Genomic DNA, 18,003 nt, shown 5'->3' with positions numbered 1-18,003 from the left:
AGCTGGGCTCTGGCCACTTCTCCTGCATCCTCCTCACTGCTCTCGCCAGCCAAAACTCCTCACGCCAAGAAAGCTCTTCCCTATTTAAGGCAACTATCTGTGTCTGGAGTTGGAGAGTGATGCAAAACCTGCCCATCCCTGGGCTGGGGGTTTTCTGGTTAAAGCTGGGAAAGCCATAATGTCTCTGGTGGAAACTCCTGCTCCAAAAGCAGACCATTGCTCAGGGTTTTCTGCATCTGAGTTTTGCAAAACCTCAGGAAATCACCACAGGGTTGAGGTTGGAAGGGAACTCTGGGTCCATCTTGGCAAAAGGATAAGAGAGAATGGCCTCAAGTTGGGCCAAGGGAGGCTCAGGTTGGATATGAGGAAGAATTTATTTTCAGAAAGAGTGATGTTTCATTAAAACAGGCTGCCCAGGGAGGTGGAGGAGTCATAGTCAGTGGAGGTGTTTACGGGAAGGATAGATTTAGTACTTAGATAGATGGGCTAGCGGGCAATATTGGTGGTAGGTTGGTTGGGCCTTAGAGGTCTTTTCCAACCATAATGACTCTATGGTTCTATGATCTCATCCAACCCCTGCTCAAGTAGGGCCATCTCGTTGAGTCGCTCAACGCCAGCGTTGCCTGGCCATGAGATTTGTTACCATACCTTGCGTTTTCCGACTTTCTGCTCATACACTGGTGGAGGAAAAGGTAATCCTGGGGGGCACTGGCAGAGAGGGTGCTCTGGAGGTGGCCGGCGGGGGAGTCGAAGGTGAAGAGGGTGGGCTGGCTGGAGTGAGAAGGCGCGGAGGACTTGCGCTCACGCAGCAGGTGGTGGTTGGCACCACTGAGCTCTGCCGGCGAGGACCGTGGTGCATGGTTCATGGAGACGATGCTCCGCAGGGCATCTGTGTGGGAAGAAAACACAGTGGTGAGTGGGAACACTCAGAGACACCACAGCTTGATTTTGCATGGATTCCCTTATTTAAATGCGGCTCCCGTGTTTGTAGGGTCAGTGGGGTTTGCTTACAGCTCTAAGTGATGCAGCAGCAGGCTTCTGCACTTGGAGCAAAAGCAATTACTGGTACTAGGAAAATAAATATTTTATCACATTTTATTGTATTTTATCATTTTATCCTATGTTATTATTTTTTATCATATCCTCAGCAGCTTGCAAGGATGTCTAGGGGATGCCAGGCCAACTCATAAGGAAGAAAGAGCTTTAACACCATAGTTTCTGCTGCTGTTTCTCCTCCTGTGGGAGGTTTAAGAGACATGATTCAAGTCACCTCCATACCTCTGTGTGAGGACATCACTGCTATCCTGCACTGGGGTAAATTGAGGCATGGGGTTCCCACCCCATGTGAATGGACCCAGTGACAGCAGAGCTGGAGTATATTCCCACGTTCCCAAGTTCTCTATTAATTCCATGACTTAGGAAGAGCTTCTGACATTTTATGTCTATAAAGCAGGATGTGCACCCAACAACCAATGTCCCTTCCCCTTGCTGAAGAAGAAATACAACAAAAACTATTAAATATGTTTCAAACGAGGATGTCCCAGAGGTCAAGAGTAATCACCCAGCTACTCCAGCCCTCCTGGGAAACTCCAGGAATTTGAATCAGAAATGAATTTTTACAGCCAAGCTGAAAATGTCATTAAAAAAGAAAATCCCCAAACCAGCATGCTGCAAAAAAATTTGGGAAAGTTGTTCCATCTCCAGCTGCAGAAGAGACAGTGGTCTCCTTTCCACACTCCTGGTGTGTAAAACACTCGTGTGGTGCTGAGGTCACCCATTTTATAGCTCTGATTCACATTTATTTGGTGCTGATGCAAAATGCAAAAAAAATCCCGGACGCTAATGAAAAAAACCCCTCTTCCCTTGGGCAAACACTGATTTAAGAACTGCTCCCACATCTTCTCTACCATGAGCTTCAGCTTCAGAAATACTTAAAGAATCAACACAATGGACATGGAGGATTTTCCAGGTTTCTGATCCCTTTTCCTCCATTTCTTCTCTCAAATCCTTGACCCTTTCCCCACAAAATGCCCACTGTAGCTCAGACAAGGAGCTGCAGTGTATGGGGTGATTTTTCACTGCCTTTTGAATTGCGTCAAGATGCCTCATCGATCTGTCTGCCTCTTGCTCGCCGATGCTCCATTTTTTTTCCCCAGCAATGCTGCAAACTTCACCCTATGCAGAAAAAGTACATTAATAAAAGCCAAAGAGTGTGGCTTGACTCTATTGTTTGGTTTGTGTTAAACAGAAGAAGGATCAATACAGAACACTGACATTAATGGTGGGGGATGAGAGCTTAAAACTCCAATTCCCATCTTCTTTGCATGGTCATTAGAGATTCCTCAGTGCTTTTCATGGGAGTAAGTGGCTACTCTGGTGCCCTTAGACAAAACAACGTCTTCACCCTTATTCTTATTAAATATTTATCCTGTTGCAGTGAGGACATACCTCCATTGGAAAGGGAGTCTCCAGAAATCTCTGAGTTTCAAATGCTAGCTCCATAACAAGTGCTCTGAAGTCAATCAACACAGTGGAACCCATAGCCATGTTCCTATCCAAATTAGGGTGACTGCACCCAAAATACCCCTTGGGAACGGCACCACGGTCCTGCTGCCTCCTGAATCGTGGCTGGAAATTGTCCACAAAACTGGGCTTTGGCCAAGATGGTGTGAGGATGGAATGTTGGGGTCCTGTCCCCATCTGGAGATAATCATGAACTGTGATGGGCTGGGTCTTTGAGCAATTGTCCATTGCTATCCCTGCAGGCTCTGCAGTTCTCATGCCATGGCAAAGCCTCAGCAAGCTAAAATCATAGAATCACTGAATCACTGAGGTTGGAAAAGACCTCCCCAAGATCATCCAGTCCAATCATCCACCTATCATGAAGATTTTTTACTTTCACCATGTCCCTCAGTACAACATCTAATGTTTGTTGAACATCTCCAAGGATGGTGACCCCACCGCCTCCCTGGGCAGTCCATTCCAGCACCTGACCACTCTTTTGGAGAAGATTTTCCTGATGTCCAACCTGAAAACACACCCAGGAGTCAGGAATTGCAGAGATTTTCTTGTATTGCCACAACTCAAGGGTACAGTTGGGGCTGGTCTGAGGAGACAGTTCTTGGCATCACCGTGAGGGACAGCATATCAGAATCACAACACGCGGAGTAACCCATCAAATCCTGCACCACCAGGTGACTTTTCCAAAGAATCAGCTCAATTTGGGGAGATTGGAGAGAACAGTGGCTCCTAGAAGCAGGATTAATTACATGGAGGTTATCTCTATCACTTCAATGGTGTAAAATGAAACGGGAGATGGAGGGGAGAAAGCAAGTGGCAAAGCCCAGTGAAAGCACCTCTGCTTCCCCAGGGGAAGTTGCTCTATTGATGGCTGCATTGATTTTCAAAATGATTTCCCAGCCTGCTTTCCACAGTGACCCAGAGCCTGAGAGCATCAGTGAGAGTGAATCCAGGACTCACGTACTCCATTAGGGCTGTGACATGAGCTCTCTAATAGCAGGTGAGAGATGGATGGTTTCACTAGCCTGGGAGGGGATTGCAAGGGCTAGGAAGATAAATTCTGCTACTGCAGATGCTAAGATGGTTGTTGCTTTTTTCTTCTTTTATATGCTTTTTATCTTTTTTTTTTTTACATTAAAAAAGAAAGGGCAGCTCGTGACCCCATGTCACACATTGATGGTGTGTCGTGCTTGAGGTAGGAAAGGAGAAAAAAAGGTAACTAAGGTAGCACAATAGGACTTGATGACTAGCATGTGCTAAAGGTCAAGATATTTGTGCTCATGTGCTTGGTCCACGCTCAGCACTTTGAGAACATCAATTCGGGTTGTGTAGCAGGAAAAAAATCTTCTCAGAAGGAGTGGTAAAGCATTGGTACAGGCTGCCCATGGAGGGAGGTGGTGGAGTCTGTAGAGGTGTTCAAGAAACATGGGGATGTGGCACTGAGGGACACGGTTCAGTGGGCATGGTGGGGTTGGGTTGGGGCCATGATGATTTTAGAGGTGTTTTCCAACCTTAATGATTCTATGATTCTATGTCTGGTGGTCCCACCTGGATTCCTCTGGGCATTGGTTTCACCCACGACACAACCAGCGACACTCAACTCACTCTGGTCAGGACCCAAAAAGAGTGAAGCTCTTTCATTAACACCATCTGCCTTGGGGACAAAGATAAGTCCATGGCCCTCATTTATTTTGCAGTATGGATGAAACTTCCAAATCCCTTGGCTCGATGTTGATGTCTTGAGTTTATGTTTAGGGAATGCATCAAATTGAGCCAAGGAAGGATGAGATGCCGTTCCAATGGCCATTCCCTAGGGGGGCAGGGTTAAGATTATGGAGTGGGGCCATGTGGGAAGTGTCATCTTAACCCCATGTTTCCTGGCCTGTGTTCCTCTGAGTTTGGGGAATTGGACTCTCACAGCCTGGAAGAAGTGGTGTTGGACAGCCACAACGTAAATCTTGATGTCAGCAGCACAGCTTGCATGCAGAGTTCTTGGGTTTGTGCTACAGATGCTACACCTCTCCCTACAAGAGGAGAGCCAGAAGCAAAACACCACGATGCCAGGCACGTTTTGGTCAGCAGAAGGCTTGGTGCTCTCCAGTCCAGGTTTAGATGTGCCTTTTTGGCCACATGTTGCAGCAAAGGGAAAGAAAATCCTCACTGGGACTCTGTCCCTGAAGGAAAAACACATGACTGCAACGGCACTGAGTAGGCTGGGAGCCAGGAATTTTTCATGAACATTTTCGATCCCCAGAAGCGCCGTTTTCCTCATTGCTGACAGCTCTGAACTCCCTCGCTTCCAGCACTCGGCTATTGCAGTGTGCACATCTCTTTACACAGTGTTCCTGGGCTTATCTGAGTGCAATAATTACTCGGGCTCTTTTGGAAATTGCTGTTCACAATGGCTTTTTTCTTTTCACTGTGGCAGAGGCTGCAGCTTCAGCTCCCTAACCACCGAGTGGAAAAGATGCAGTCAGGAAGACGATGGTTTTCAGTTGCAGTTCAATTCTGCACTTTCCCTGATGGCTGCAGCAGGGTGCCAGGTTAGCTTTTTTTTCCCCCCCAAGTTCCCTGTGATGCACACACCATGCTGGCCAGGGTGAATCGCAGAATCACAGAATAGAGTCATAGAACCATTAGAGGGGGAAGGGACCCTTGTCAGTCCAGGTGCCCTTGCAAGTAAGGGAACTCTTGGCCTGCTTTGTGAAAAAAAAACACAAAAAAATGCCTCTCTGGGCAACGGTGTGTCATACACTGGACTCTAAGCTCCATCATTTCAGCTGGTAATGGCATTTTAGATGCACCAACCCTCTGCAATGGGAAACTACAAACCCTTGGACTGCGCCACTGACTTTTGGCCTGCTAAAACTTCTGGTTAAAGCTTTATTTTTAGGAAGGAATACAGAAATCAACTAGAAATAATCCCTAGGAAGGGCAGAGATGCAGGCTCATACACTGTTTGGAGCAGCTCCATCCTTTATTAGCAAAAATAAAAAAAAAAAAAAAAAAATGGGGACAAAAACCCAAGGGGATCTGCTTGTGCCTCTGACCTTGCTGATAGCTCACCACTTGAAAATAAAATAAAATAAAATAAAATAAAATAAAATAAAATAAATATATATATATCTTTTAAAAAATATCAAAACAAGGCTGCATGCTTCTCCTGGCAAGGACAGAGCAAACAGCACATCCGTTGAGTCATGGTGGAGGGTGCTGTGCTGCCAGGATGCCCTGGGATGCTGTGGTACCCTGGGAAGTCTTACTGCCCCAGATTTTGGAGTTGGATGGCATCTGGAAAAATCAAATTGTTGGCCTGAGGGTATGCAGGGTGTCATGCTAAAGTTTTCCTCCAGCAGGTTAGTGGGGAAGGGCATGAGGTTCGGGCATCTCCCCCGTCAAGCTGCTGCAGAAGAGGGCACTGTTACCATAATAATAAGTATTGCCCAAATTTGGGGCGTCACAAAGAGGGTGCAGAGCTCCTCACTGTAAGGATGGGACAAGGTAACGCTCATTATGAGGCATCCTCCTCTGCAGAAGAGAGAAAAGATGTGAACTAAAGTGACACTGGGTTCCTCAGCTTTTCCTTTCCAGACGAGTTCTGTGATTTCTGCCTTAAGTTGCACCTGTGGACGTTCAGATTGCTGCTCAGGAAAAACTTCTCAAAGTGTGGTGGTGCATTGGCAAAGGCCAGAGGGAGGTGGTGAAGTCACCGTCCTTGGAGGTGTTCAAGAGCCATGGATATGTGGCACTGAGGGACATTTTAAGTGGGCATGGTGTGATGGGTAGGGTTGGACTTGATCCTAGTGGCCTTTTCCAATCCTAATGATTCTATGATTCCATGATTTGCTTTTGAGAAATCATGCAGGACAGACTGCCTAAAGAAAAGAGGAGTATGTCCAATTTACAGACAGTGATCTGCTGCATGGAGGGACTAAAAGCATGGTTACTTTTATTCCATTTCAGCCATCAAAGCGATTTTTAGCCCAGGCTGCTCCCCTTAGGCTTTCTCTACTGACAACGGTTAAAACCACCAATTAGCCACGCATCCAATGCAGGATTGGAAGAATTGCTGTAGCAAGAGGTGATGGGAGAAACTGTCAGTCAAACATCATTGGAAATAAATTGCATTGTCTCTGACTGTTAAAGCCAGAGATCTGCTCGTATTTGCAAAAATCACCAAAAAAATGGGGTGAATGCAGGTGCTTTCACCAGCCTTTGCCTTGTAGGGGCACAGGAACAAGGGGAAGTATCCCACTGCTGGCGAGAGAAGGAGAGGAAAAGGGGCCAAGTCAGATTACTGACCCTGGGGGTGTTCAAGGAAAGACTGGATGTTGTGTTGAGGGACGTGGTTTAGTAGGAGCTATTGGGAATAGGTGAACGGTTGGACTGGATGAGCTTTTAGGTCTTTTCCAACCTTGGTGATTCTATGATTCTATGATTCTATCCTGGCCCCAAACTGCTATATATCTTAGCTATCAGAACAGAAATCAATTCGCTGAAGGACAAAGGGGCAGGAGGGAGAGGGGCTGTGACAAAAACAGTGATGTTTGTCGCTGAGAGCCCACAGAAAATCCCCCAGAACCCTGGGGAACACCCTTGGCAGCACCGACTTGGCTGTGCATCGTATCAGCACACCCTGCATAGAGCAGACACCCTTTAAAGAGCAAATCCTTTTGTGTCAATATTTGGAGGGCTCCCCATGCTGCTGTTTGTTTTTGGTAGAAGTGCTTCGGTGCTGGAGATAACAGCAGGCGAACGTGGGCGCCTTGCAGCTCTGATTTATGTGTGACCTTCAGCATCCCACCTGGGGCAGCCTTATCTGAGAGCCCCACTGGGGGATGATGACCTAAAGGAAGGACAGCACCAGGCAGCAGAGTGGGATGGGGTTGGCTCCATTCATGCCTCTGACCTTTCAGGAATCATCACCTCTGCCACTGCAAAAACAAGCCGACGGGGGGATGAAAGGGAAAACAAGAAAGAATGGAGGGGAAAGGGCAAGGATGCTCAGCTATAACTCTATAAAACACAAAGCGGTCTCAGGAGAGAAGCATCACAGCATCGTCAGCTGGCTGAGGCTGGAGGCACCTCAGGGTCCCAGCCATGCCCCAGCAGGGACACTCGGAGCAGGGTGCCCAGCACCACATCCAAGGCTTCAGGAGCTCCCCCAGAAGCAGCCCCCAGCCCCTCTCTGCTCACTGCACACAGCAGTGCAGCCTGGTCCTGAGGGACCTCCTGGGCTCCAGGCTGTGTCCCGGGGCCTCTGGGCTGCACTGATCACCTCCATCCATCTGCTGCTGCTTTGCCTGATACAGCCCAGGACACTGTTTCTCTTCTTAGCAGTGAGAGCACACTGCTGGGCTATGTTCCACATAGTGCCTTCCAGGACCCCCAGGCCTATTCTTGCAGAGCTGCCCCCACCTGGGTGCCCAGTTTTGTGCTGGGGCTGCTCCTCCCCAGGGGAAGGGCTCTGCTCTGCTCTGCTCCTTGTGGGACCCCAGGAACCTTCCCTCCTGCCTGCTGAAAAAGTGAGGGACTGAGACTTTCCAGTGTTGAACAAATTTCTTCATGCTCCATTGAGTAGAATGCAGATGACTGTCCTTGCTTGCACTTCTCTCTTCCCAAGAATGGAAACCCAGCCCAATCCCAGCCGGGGCTTCCTCCAGCTGCCTAATGGCCTGCTTGAAATTTTATAGCCCTTTTTATGGAGACTGCAGCGCAGGTCTTTAATGCTCCAGGAGAGCAGAGAAAAACTTCTGTTACGAGGAAATGTGAACCTGCTTTACTTATGCATGATTTAGTGCCATTTCTATTCAATGGAGCGCACGAGAGGCCCAAATATTTGCACTCTGTATTATAGAAGAACTGCCATTCCTGGCTCTTTACAGAAGTAATTTATTTCTCTCTCCTTACCTTGGGGGAGAAACATTCTAACTCCTGGTTTGCTGGAGAGTCAATAAAACAGCAGTGCTGTTAAAGATCTGTTTTGTGATTGCTGAGCAAAGAGGTGATGGGAAAAGAAGGGGGATCCCCAAATTTCTCCTCTCTTTTCTTCCCTTGCTGCATTCACATCCATGAGAGGGACCAAAATGCATGAGTTTGGAAAAAAAAATAGTTTTTTTTTTCCTGCAACAAGGATTAGTGTTATCTTTGCTTCCCAGGTGGTGTTTTTGGGTTAAAATGATGGACGCAGCACAAGGTGTAGGAGAGATGATGGGCATGGGAATGTGGGACAGCCCCAGATTTCTTGCATGGCTTCAGGAGCTCCCAGCCCAGGGAATGACAGCCGTATCAACTTCAAAAAGCAAAAAGAGGAGACCCCCAGAGTCATTCACCTGCACAGCTGCAACACAGAGTCCCTGAACCAGAGAGCGGGGTCAGTGTGAGCAGGGGGCATTTCATCCCTGAAAATCCCTACGTCTGTAGGGATAGAGTCTCAAAAATGAGGTGAACTTTTCCCTTGGTTCTTCTTTTTTTTCCTGCTGGAAGTTCAGCTCTTTGTTGTCCAGTTGCTCTCCCTGGAAGTTACTGCTGAAGACCCGGGACTTCCTTTCTCAGGGATGTAGCTTTAGCTCTCAGAACAAGCATTTTGCCGAGCTGTTGCATGGCATTTTTCTTATTTAAGGGCTACTGACTTACCCTGTACACACATCAGAACCACCCAAACAGGTCCTGAAGGCAAATCCATCACTAAGATGAACTGGGAGCAAAACAGAAAGAATAAAATCCCTGCACGCATTGGGAGGACTGCACCTTGCACAACACTAAAGGGACCCTGCACCACCGGTGCTCCAGCAAAAGTCACTCTGCTTAAAAAAACATCTTACATCCCTCTATCCATCATTAATAATGAGAATCCTGCCCATTATGCAGTCGATTAATGCTCAGTGGAGGTGGAGAAAGAAAAGATCTCTTCTGGGGAGCGACTCTCATTGCCATCAGGTTATAAATGCCTGTGACCCCCAAAGCTTTATGCATGCAGAGATGGTGAGTTCAGTCACAGAAAAGATTCAGTACCAGATAAAGATTCAGTACCAGATTTTTCCTTCCCTCTTCTTTTAATATGAAATGATGGCTAAAAGGACTTAGAATTTATTCCCTACACATCGCCATACTCAAATAATATGCTAATGCTATTAACCTGGGACCTTGCATTGCAAATGTCTTATAATCATATTCTTCTTCAAAATACTGGAGTTTCATTTAAATCGGTCTCCACAGCAACTGGAAACAAAATGTCAGATGAAAATCTTCATGGCTGGACATGGTGAGTGAGGAATTTCACAGCAAAGCTTGTAGACATGAAGATGGCTTGATCCAGCCATGGCTGGTGGGTTTGTGCCCATTTAGTTGATCTTACTGGTCATTTCCAACCATAATGATTCTACGATCTGTAACCCAAGCAGCTGGGATAATGAATGGCATGGGAAAGCAAACCTGCTTCTGCAGGAGGGTCTCAAAGTGTGCTGATGGAAAAAGAGTGAGAAGACATGGAGTCTGTGTAGCCATGAAAACTGGGAGGACTTTCTTGGCCCTCCTTCCTACTGATATCTTCTAAACGGCCCCAGGGAGATGTATTTGACAGGAGGTTTCGTTCATGATTCGTATTTGTTAAATTCCAACCTGACTGTTTGCAAATGGTGCAGGGCAATATAGCTCCTGGTCATGGGCCAACCTCCTGTATTTTAGGGATACAGAAGCACAGACAAGGAACAAGGTGTTCACTGCTGGCTTCCCTCCTCCATCTGCTCTGCTCTGCTCACAAGCTGCCCTCAATGAGTGCCATCTCTCACCAGGATCTAGGAATGGGACAGTCTGCTGCATCCTCTGGTCACTGCTCACCATGTCTCATCCCAATGAAAACACTCCCCAAAACCATTTGAAAAAGAGCCAAGCTTTGCCTTGCCATGGCTAAAAAGCCACTGAATAGAAACCAGCTCATTTCCCATCAAAATGTTATTCCTGCTGCTCCACCTGTCTTCCCTGCACTTGTTTCAATCTGTGGTCGCTGTTACGTAAATGGTGGGATCCTCATTATGGTTGGGGCTTTTTGGCATTCCCTTAATGAAATGAATATTAGCAATGTGGCCCACAAAAATGTCTTTGAAAGCAATGTCAGAAGCGTCTCACTTAAGAATGACTGAAAGTTCAGTCAATGAAAAGAAAACAACCCCAACCAGTCTCCCAGCTCTGTTAGTAATTATCTGGGCTCCGGTGGGTGTTAAAACATCTGTACTGGTTTGGCAGGGACTGGGAGCAGGGTTTGTGCCAAAGGCAAGTACTGGCGTGGGCTGAAAGCAGCGCAGCAATACATTAGAGGAGTATTCATGCTCAGAAGCACATGGCCAGCAGCCTCTCCTAGAAGTGCCTTTGGGTTAGGATCATCCTCATCCCTGTCCCCTTCGGGACCATCCCAAGCAGGAGCTTGGATAGTTGAAGGAATTCCAGGAGTGGCTGGATTCCTGAATTCTGCTGCATTTAACATCCTGCTGGACTTTGGTAACCATTACTTCATCTCTATGTTGTGCTCTTGCAATTCTTGTTTCTGGGCATGAACATTTCCACATGGACAATCTCATCTGACTCAGGAGCAAAACATTCTGCAGTATCTCAGCACTGGAGTAAATTCTGTCTCCCCTGGCATTCTCTTATGGGATGGGAACCATCTCATGCACTCTCCTTATTGAGCAGCTCTTCTCCCTCCACCTTGTCATTCAAACACAGCTCGTGAAGTGCTGTGAGCCTGTCCCTAACACCTAGAAAAGCCAGATTACATTATCACCTCTATAGCCGTGACTGTCCTTGTGCACACTGCAGATGGTACCAACACCTGGACCCAAATCCTCATAGAATCATAGACTGGCTTAGGCCCATTGCAGCTCCCGTGTTTCATGTTTGGCTTAGGGCCAGTTGAAAATGTTCTGACATCCTCCAGCTGGAACATCCCATTTCATCAAAACAGGAGCTTGACAAGGCATCATCCGCAGCCAGAAATTACAAGAAACCTGTCGAGAATATAAGTGAATTCTAAAGGAAGGGGAGAAGGTCAAAGAGTTTTGATTCAAGAGGGGATACCTCTTGACTGCTTTGACTCAAAACCACTGCTATGCACTTTCCAGATTACAGAGTCTTAGAAAGGCTTGGATTGCTGACAACAGAAGGGACCTTAAAGACCATCCAGTTTCAAACACTGCTGTGTGCAAGGTGAAAGCACAGTTCTCAGTGAAACTCTTTTTTTTTTTTTGAAAATCCATTTCAATTGAGAATGAAAATGCATGAGTCAAAATAGATGCTGAGAACAGACGAAAATGAATTCAAGAGAAAAGGAACACAGTGAATTTTTACCACCTCTGGGAAAAACCACACTCTAAATAGGTGGCTGTTGAAGCAGATCTGGGTTTAATCCAGTAACTCGTGTCCCTCTTATCCCTATCACCACGGGTGATACACCGTCCCTATCAGTCCTTCACTCATGAGATAAAATATGGCTTGGCAACAGATACGCGGTGCATTGGAACTGTTTTTGTCCACAGATGCTGGGAGGAACAAGCCATGATATAATGGATTTTGGCTGCGACCACAGGAATGCAGGAATTACTAGGAGCAGACCATAGCAGACTGCTTCAGCTTTCCATCTCCAGACTCTTCAGAGAAAGCTGAGAACTTCACAGTGATCAGTCACGCAGCAATGCACCTCAGGAAGAACTGACTTACACCTCACTTCATCATTTACAACCCTTATTAAAGCAAATACTTTAACTTATCTAATGTAGCTGTGGAAGTGTTTGCACTGATGGAAGCATTAATTCTTCAAGCCACTCCATCTGCAAAATGAACCCCTCTGTAGTGGTGGTGATGGGTTGATGGTTGCACTACTTGATCTCAGTGGTCTTTCCAACCTTAATGATTCTATTATTCAGGTCTATGAGCACAGAGCTGGGCCTCCCTTCAAATAGCACTGAGACACCCTCTAGCAGCCTGTGTTTCCATTACTGAGGCACATTGGTGGATGTTTTACTGCAAGAAGCACTGTTTGCCCAGGGCTAGAACTCAGGAGGGACATCATGGACCTATCTGCATGGAAACATGGATGACGGACATGGGAGAGGATAGTCATTCTGACACACCAAAGAAATTCAAAGCATTCACATGCTCGTATTCTGAGCTCCTCTTGAAAGTAGCGGAAATGGTGAGACTGAGTTTCTGGAGCATCACAAAAGAGCCAGCAGGATGGCAAACCTTCAGGAGTTGATGATAGTGACAAAGAAAAGTAAAAGTAATAAACTTGAGCTTCAAGTCACAAAATCACAAATGACAACACCCCATTCTTAGAGACATGGAATGAAGTTTGGGGATGAGTAAAAACATTTGGAGTCAAAGTATTGGGACGGAGATATTAAAAGAAAGTCTTCTCCATCAAGAACTGTTTTGAGGTGAACCTCTAGAAGAGAGGAGGGTGGCACGTGACCAAGTTTTGACTCTAACACTAATCATAGAAGCAACCATCAGCTGGCAAAAAGACTCAGCGTGGATTTTATGGATTTCAAGTGGATATTTGAAAGACTTTATCATGACTCATTTGAGAGCAATTTGAACTATTATGGCAAGCCAGCAAAAATAATTACCATCATAAAGGCTTTACGTCAAGGTTGAGCCAGTGCGAAGTATATGCAAGCTTAAGGGAATGGTTTGCACAGATCCCAATGTCAGACAAGGTGGTACTCAGCAGAATGGGTGACCTGCCAGAGAATGAAGGTGAGGATGGGGCCACTGGCAGGGCAGTAACCATTCTCTTCACTTTTGCATGTGATGAAGAATTTGCAAGTGCCTGAGTGCACACCCAACGCCTGCCCAATGCTTCAAAAAGGGGATCTGCTGTCAGTTATGAAAAAATAGCAAATGCAGTGAGTCACTCAACTCCAGTTTACTTTCAAAAGCAACAGTGTACAAGAACAGGGGCAGTTTATATATTTGGCAGTGAAATGATGGAGGCAATCAGACCAAAAATTGCCAAGCAGCAGCTGCACTGGCCAGGAAGGAATTTGGTCATGTGCAGCTAGAGGAACACAGGATGAAATTTTTTAGGTGAAATGTTGTTTTCTACCCTAACAAAGAGACAAAGGGCGGCAGTCAATCAGATGTGCAAACAAGGCAGATGCATATGACAGTGACCCATGAAGTACAAAAGGGAGCTGAACCCCCAGCAAGGGCTGAGACGTGTAAGAGCTTCCCCACCTGACTCAGAGCAGCTGTAAGACTACTAGGGACATCACAGAGAGTAAAAAAGGTAAGAAAACAGGAGTCTGGACTTAGCCAGCACCAAGGGTTATCAAACAACATGCTAAGATACGGGCTCTGCTGGGCAGTGCCTTATCTCACGCTCTGCCCTTCCACCTTTGAGGCAATGCTAACACCAGTTTTACTGCTGCGATTGCTAAGATGCCCTCCTCCTCACCATACTCTGAAGTCTGATATTTCCCTGCAGTGTTAGTTCATATAAATGCAAGAAGCAAAGAATACCTGAGGAGGGAACGGACTGCTGAAGATCATAAAATCATAGAATCATAGAATGGCCTGGGTTGAAAAGGACCACAGTGATCATCTAGTTTCAATCTCCCTGCTATGTGGGGTCTTGAATGCCTCTAGGGATGGGGCATTCACAACCTCCTTGGGCAACCTGTTCCAGTGCTTCACCACCCTCTGACTGAAAAACTTACTCCCTTCCTCCTTTAATTACATCAGATGCCTTTTGATTGATTGCATCTGTTCCGCATGGTCCAGCCCAACCTCCTGCTCAATGCAGGGGGAACTATGGCAGCTTAAGACTGAGTCCAATTGGGATTTGAGTATCTCCAAGGATGGAGACTCCACAGCCAACAGCATTTGAGTTCCATAACATCAAAAAAGTTTTTTTTTTAATTTTTTTTTTTTGTTTTGCTTTTAATGCTTAACTGTAAGAATTCAATTCAGCCTCTTAAAGTGGCTTAAAGTGATCGCAAGCATGGACTAACAGTGAAACATGTCCTTTGATGACTAGAGGAGACTAAACCCATGCCACGTTTGATTCTCAGAGAGGGAAGATATAGACTGAGAGGAAGGTGGGCACAGAAGAGATAGATGATATCACATTTTGCTAGACAGTCTCATTTTTCATAGAATCACTACGGTTGGAAAAGACCATTATGATCATGTAGTCAAACTGTCGACTCATTGCCACCACTTCCACTAAGCCATGTTTTTTTCAGGAGCTGTGGCCAAGTGTGCCTTTTAACACCATTTCCAGCTTGAGTGGGATGGGTACCATCACCGTGCTGCCTCCAACACCCAATGGCTGCAGGCAGAAGAAAAGATGCTCCAATGTCTCTATGCTGTGTCTTGGTGATGTCTCTCTTTAAGCAGGGGCTTGTGCAGTCCCCACTTCAGCAGTAAACAGAGTTCCTGGATCTATCTGCACTATGAGGGTCTCTGAGAGACGTCCTCAGATAAAGGCATGCATGGGAACATGGGAATCTGTATGCGTTCCTCAAATCAGGTGTAACCCCACAGTCCCAGTAATAAACTGCCGTCGTTGCAGCTCTGACATTGTGCCACACTAAAGAGTGCAGAAGTATGTTTGAGAAGCAGGCAGTAATTACAACCGAAGCGTAGAAAACATCTAAGGAAGAAGTGTTATCTTTGCTGATAAAATCAGTAATAAATGCTACTGCATTCATAAATAAAAATCAGTCTGGAAACAAATGCTGAGCGGTGTCATGGAAAGTTCATAGTAATCGACAGCTTCAAGGCTCCTTCCTGCTCCACTAGAATATTCTCTTGCAGGCTTTAAAAAAGCTTTGTTTTAATTGGAAATGTAAAGCAACAGAAACCAGAAAAACAAACAGGTACTGGGGTCTGCAAAGTGAGAGCTTGAGTCTATCCCAGGCTTCAGAGCGTGATTCTCAAGCAGTGCTCAGGAGGTATAAAGAAGGCCCACGTTAAATGCTTTGGGGGAACAGCATGGAACATATGGGGGAAGTGAAAGGGAAGTCATGGAGTACACGGGGGGAAGTAAAAGGGAGGCATGTTGGCCCTAAATTATCTGACTCAGAGGTCACTGTGGTTTTCTCCCTCATCCTCCAACTTGCTCGCACACAAGTTTGGGGTCCTGCTTCCATCACATTTCCGGGGCTGAGCTCTACACATGGACCATCACTTGCAGGCCTGTGTCTCATCCCAATGCCCCAGAGCTCTGAAGATCGGGTGCAGTATAGCAAATCCCAGCACTGCACGGCCCAAGACTCTTCTGGGAAATATAAATACAGGCAAATCTGGCTGCGTCCTCCCTCCCAGCTGGCTGACACCCAAAATGCCTCCCTCCCTCTTTCCCTCCCTCCCTCAGCAGTGCTCAGACTGTACCGCTTCATCGGTCGCTTTGCTCCAAGCCCATCAGCTGTTTTTCTTTTCAAAGGCCTTGCATGATTTTGCTTTTTTGATCTGATGCTGATACTGTCTGCTGCACTCGTTCTTCCACGGTCAGTAAGTCATTCTAAAAATTCCTCTGTGCCCATTAAACTAATGGGGCTGACCTGATGCTTGCAGGGCTTGTAGCGATAAAAGCCAATTAGAAAATGAAGAATTATGTCAGATGGTTTTCTGATTCAGAGTATCTGGTCCAGAAGTGAGTCCTGGGCAGGACCAAGAGGCGTGAATACAATTTGCCAACATCTGCTGGAAACCTGTGCTGGAAAGGCTGGGTGACTTTGCTCTAATAATAATAAACCCCTCCCAAGTCCTGAAATTCACATTTCTTCCTCCCCTCCCAACTTAAATCCCAGCCCTACATCAGTGAACTCAGTGGGATTGTGTCCAGGCAGGGGCAGAATTTTCCCCAATAGCCCCACACCTCCAGCTCCGTATTCATCCTCGACAGAGTTCAGCCAGGTTGCATTGCACCTGCAATATTTGGGTTTTTTTTTGGAAAGCACCATGTACCTTTTCTAATCTGCAGGTTAATGTTTTTATTATTTGCAGAAAAGACAGAAGCGCTCCTTATTGGTAAATCTGGTGCTCCTCTGACTGTTCCCATCACTGTAGGGTATGGTTAGAGGGGACTCAACTGACACCAGTCTACTGGTGGTCTCTCCTGGAATGGCATTGCTACGGGTTTACAGTTAAAAGGCTGAGAGATCTCTTAGATTCTTCCATCTTCATCTCTCCCAAAATGGCCAGAGTCAAAATAAAATTTGACTGAGTTCCCCAATCCCAAATTCTAAAGAAAATATTGACCCAGCATTGCAACCCTCAGATGTCTGAAATCATGATATCACAACATGCTCTGCTGACGAAGGGAACAGACCTTTAGCGGGATTTGTTGTGATAGTACTGATCTTAAGTACTTAAAGATTTCAAACTAAAAGATGGGGAGACTTAGATTGGATATAATGAAGTTTTTTATGATAAGTGTGGTGAGGCACTTGTACAGGTTGCACAGTGAGGTGGTAGATGCCCTGCCCCTGGAGACACCCGAGGTCAGGCTGGATGGGCTCTGAGCACCTGATGGAGCACCTGTGGGTGTCCCTGTTCACTGCAGGGGAGTTGGACCTGATGGCCTTTAGAGATCTCTTCCAACTCAAATGATTCTATGATTCTTTGTTCAATGGCATCAGACTCTTGAACCCAGAAGCTTGGCTTTGTAATCACGTAGACACCTTAAGAATTTTTCTTTTGGTTCTGGCTTCCAAACTCCTCTGTATCCCTGCTTTGGTCTTTTTCCTGGCATACACAGGCTTACAATCTGCTCTGGGTATTAAGGACAGTGACCATCGTAGCAGTGCTGTGTTGACTCCAGTTCTGCAGTGTTTCTGCAGATAACACAACATGGTGCAGGACTGGATACAGCAAGCAGAGTAAGGTGCAGAAGAACAGAATCATAGGGCCATTAAGGTTGGAAAAAACCACAAAGATCATCAAATCCAACTGCCAATCGTCACTAATATGCCTGCTAAACCATGTCCCCCAGTATCATATGTACTCTTAACATAGGGGCTGATCCTCATTCAGTGTAAATAGAACAATGTCAGATGAAACAACCTGAAAAGCCAAACATCTCAAAAGTGTTGGCAGCAGCTCTGAGATGGACCGGATTCATCTCAGCATCATTTTAGGAGTAAATTCTCCACCTGAGCTCAGCGGTGCTGTTTTCCTGGAGAGTCCCGGGAAAGAAACAAACACTTTTAGGGCACAAACGATTCACCCCATTTCAGACTTCTTCCACCTTCTCCCCAGAATTGGGCCCTATTTCAACCACGAGTCTCACTGACAGCAGCACTGGTTGCAGTGGAGAGCCAAAACACGAGGTGAATCACAGTAAGGAGCCCTCGATGGGTTGGTAGGGATCAGCAACTGTCTCTCCCTGCTTCCTTCTTCTAGGAAGCAAATTCCTTGGTTGCCAGTGGCTGTCTGCTCTTTAGCAGACTCGTTAGCACCTGAACTAGCTCATCTCCAAAG

At 46.3% G+C, this 18,003-nt stretch overlaps 1 protein-coding gene across 2 annotated transcripts in view; it reads right to left on the bottom strand.

Moving 5' to 3' along the window:
- The window catches only part of GAB2 (GRB2 associated binding protein 2), an 88,442-nt gene that overhangs the window by 12,036 nt on the left and 58,403 nt on the right, over window positions 1-18,003 (bottom strand). For both annotated transcript variants that reach the window (XM_048933794.1, XM_048933795.1), the window contains exon 3: window positions 649-889. In XM_048933794.1, the coding sequence (XP_048789751.1) occupies window positions 649-889 (241 nt within the window). The remainder of the gene's footprint in view (window positions 1-648; window positions 890-18,003) is intronic.

Source organism: Lagopus muta, chromosome 1 (assembly GCF_023343835.1).
Source record: "Lagopus muta isolate bLagMut1 chromosome 1, bLagMut1 primary, whole genome shotgun sequence".
NCBI classification, from domain to species: Eukaryota; Metazoa; Chordata; class Aves; order Galliformes; family Phasianidae; genus Lagopus; species Lagopus muta.
This window is presented reverse-complemented; position numbering and strand designations above follow the sequence as displayed.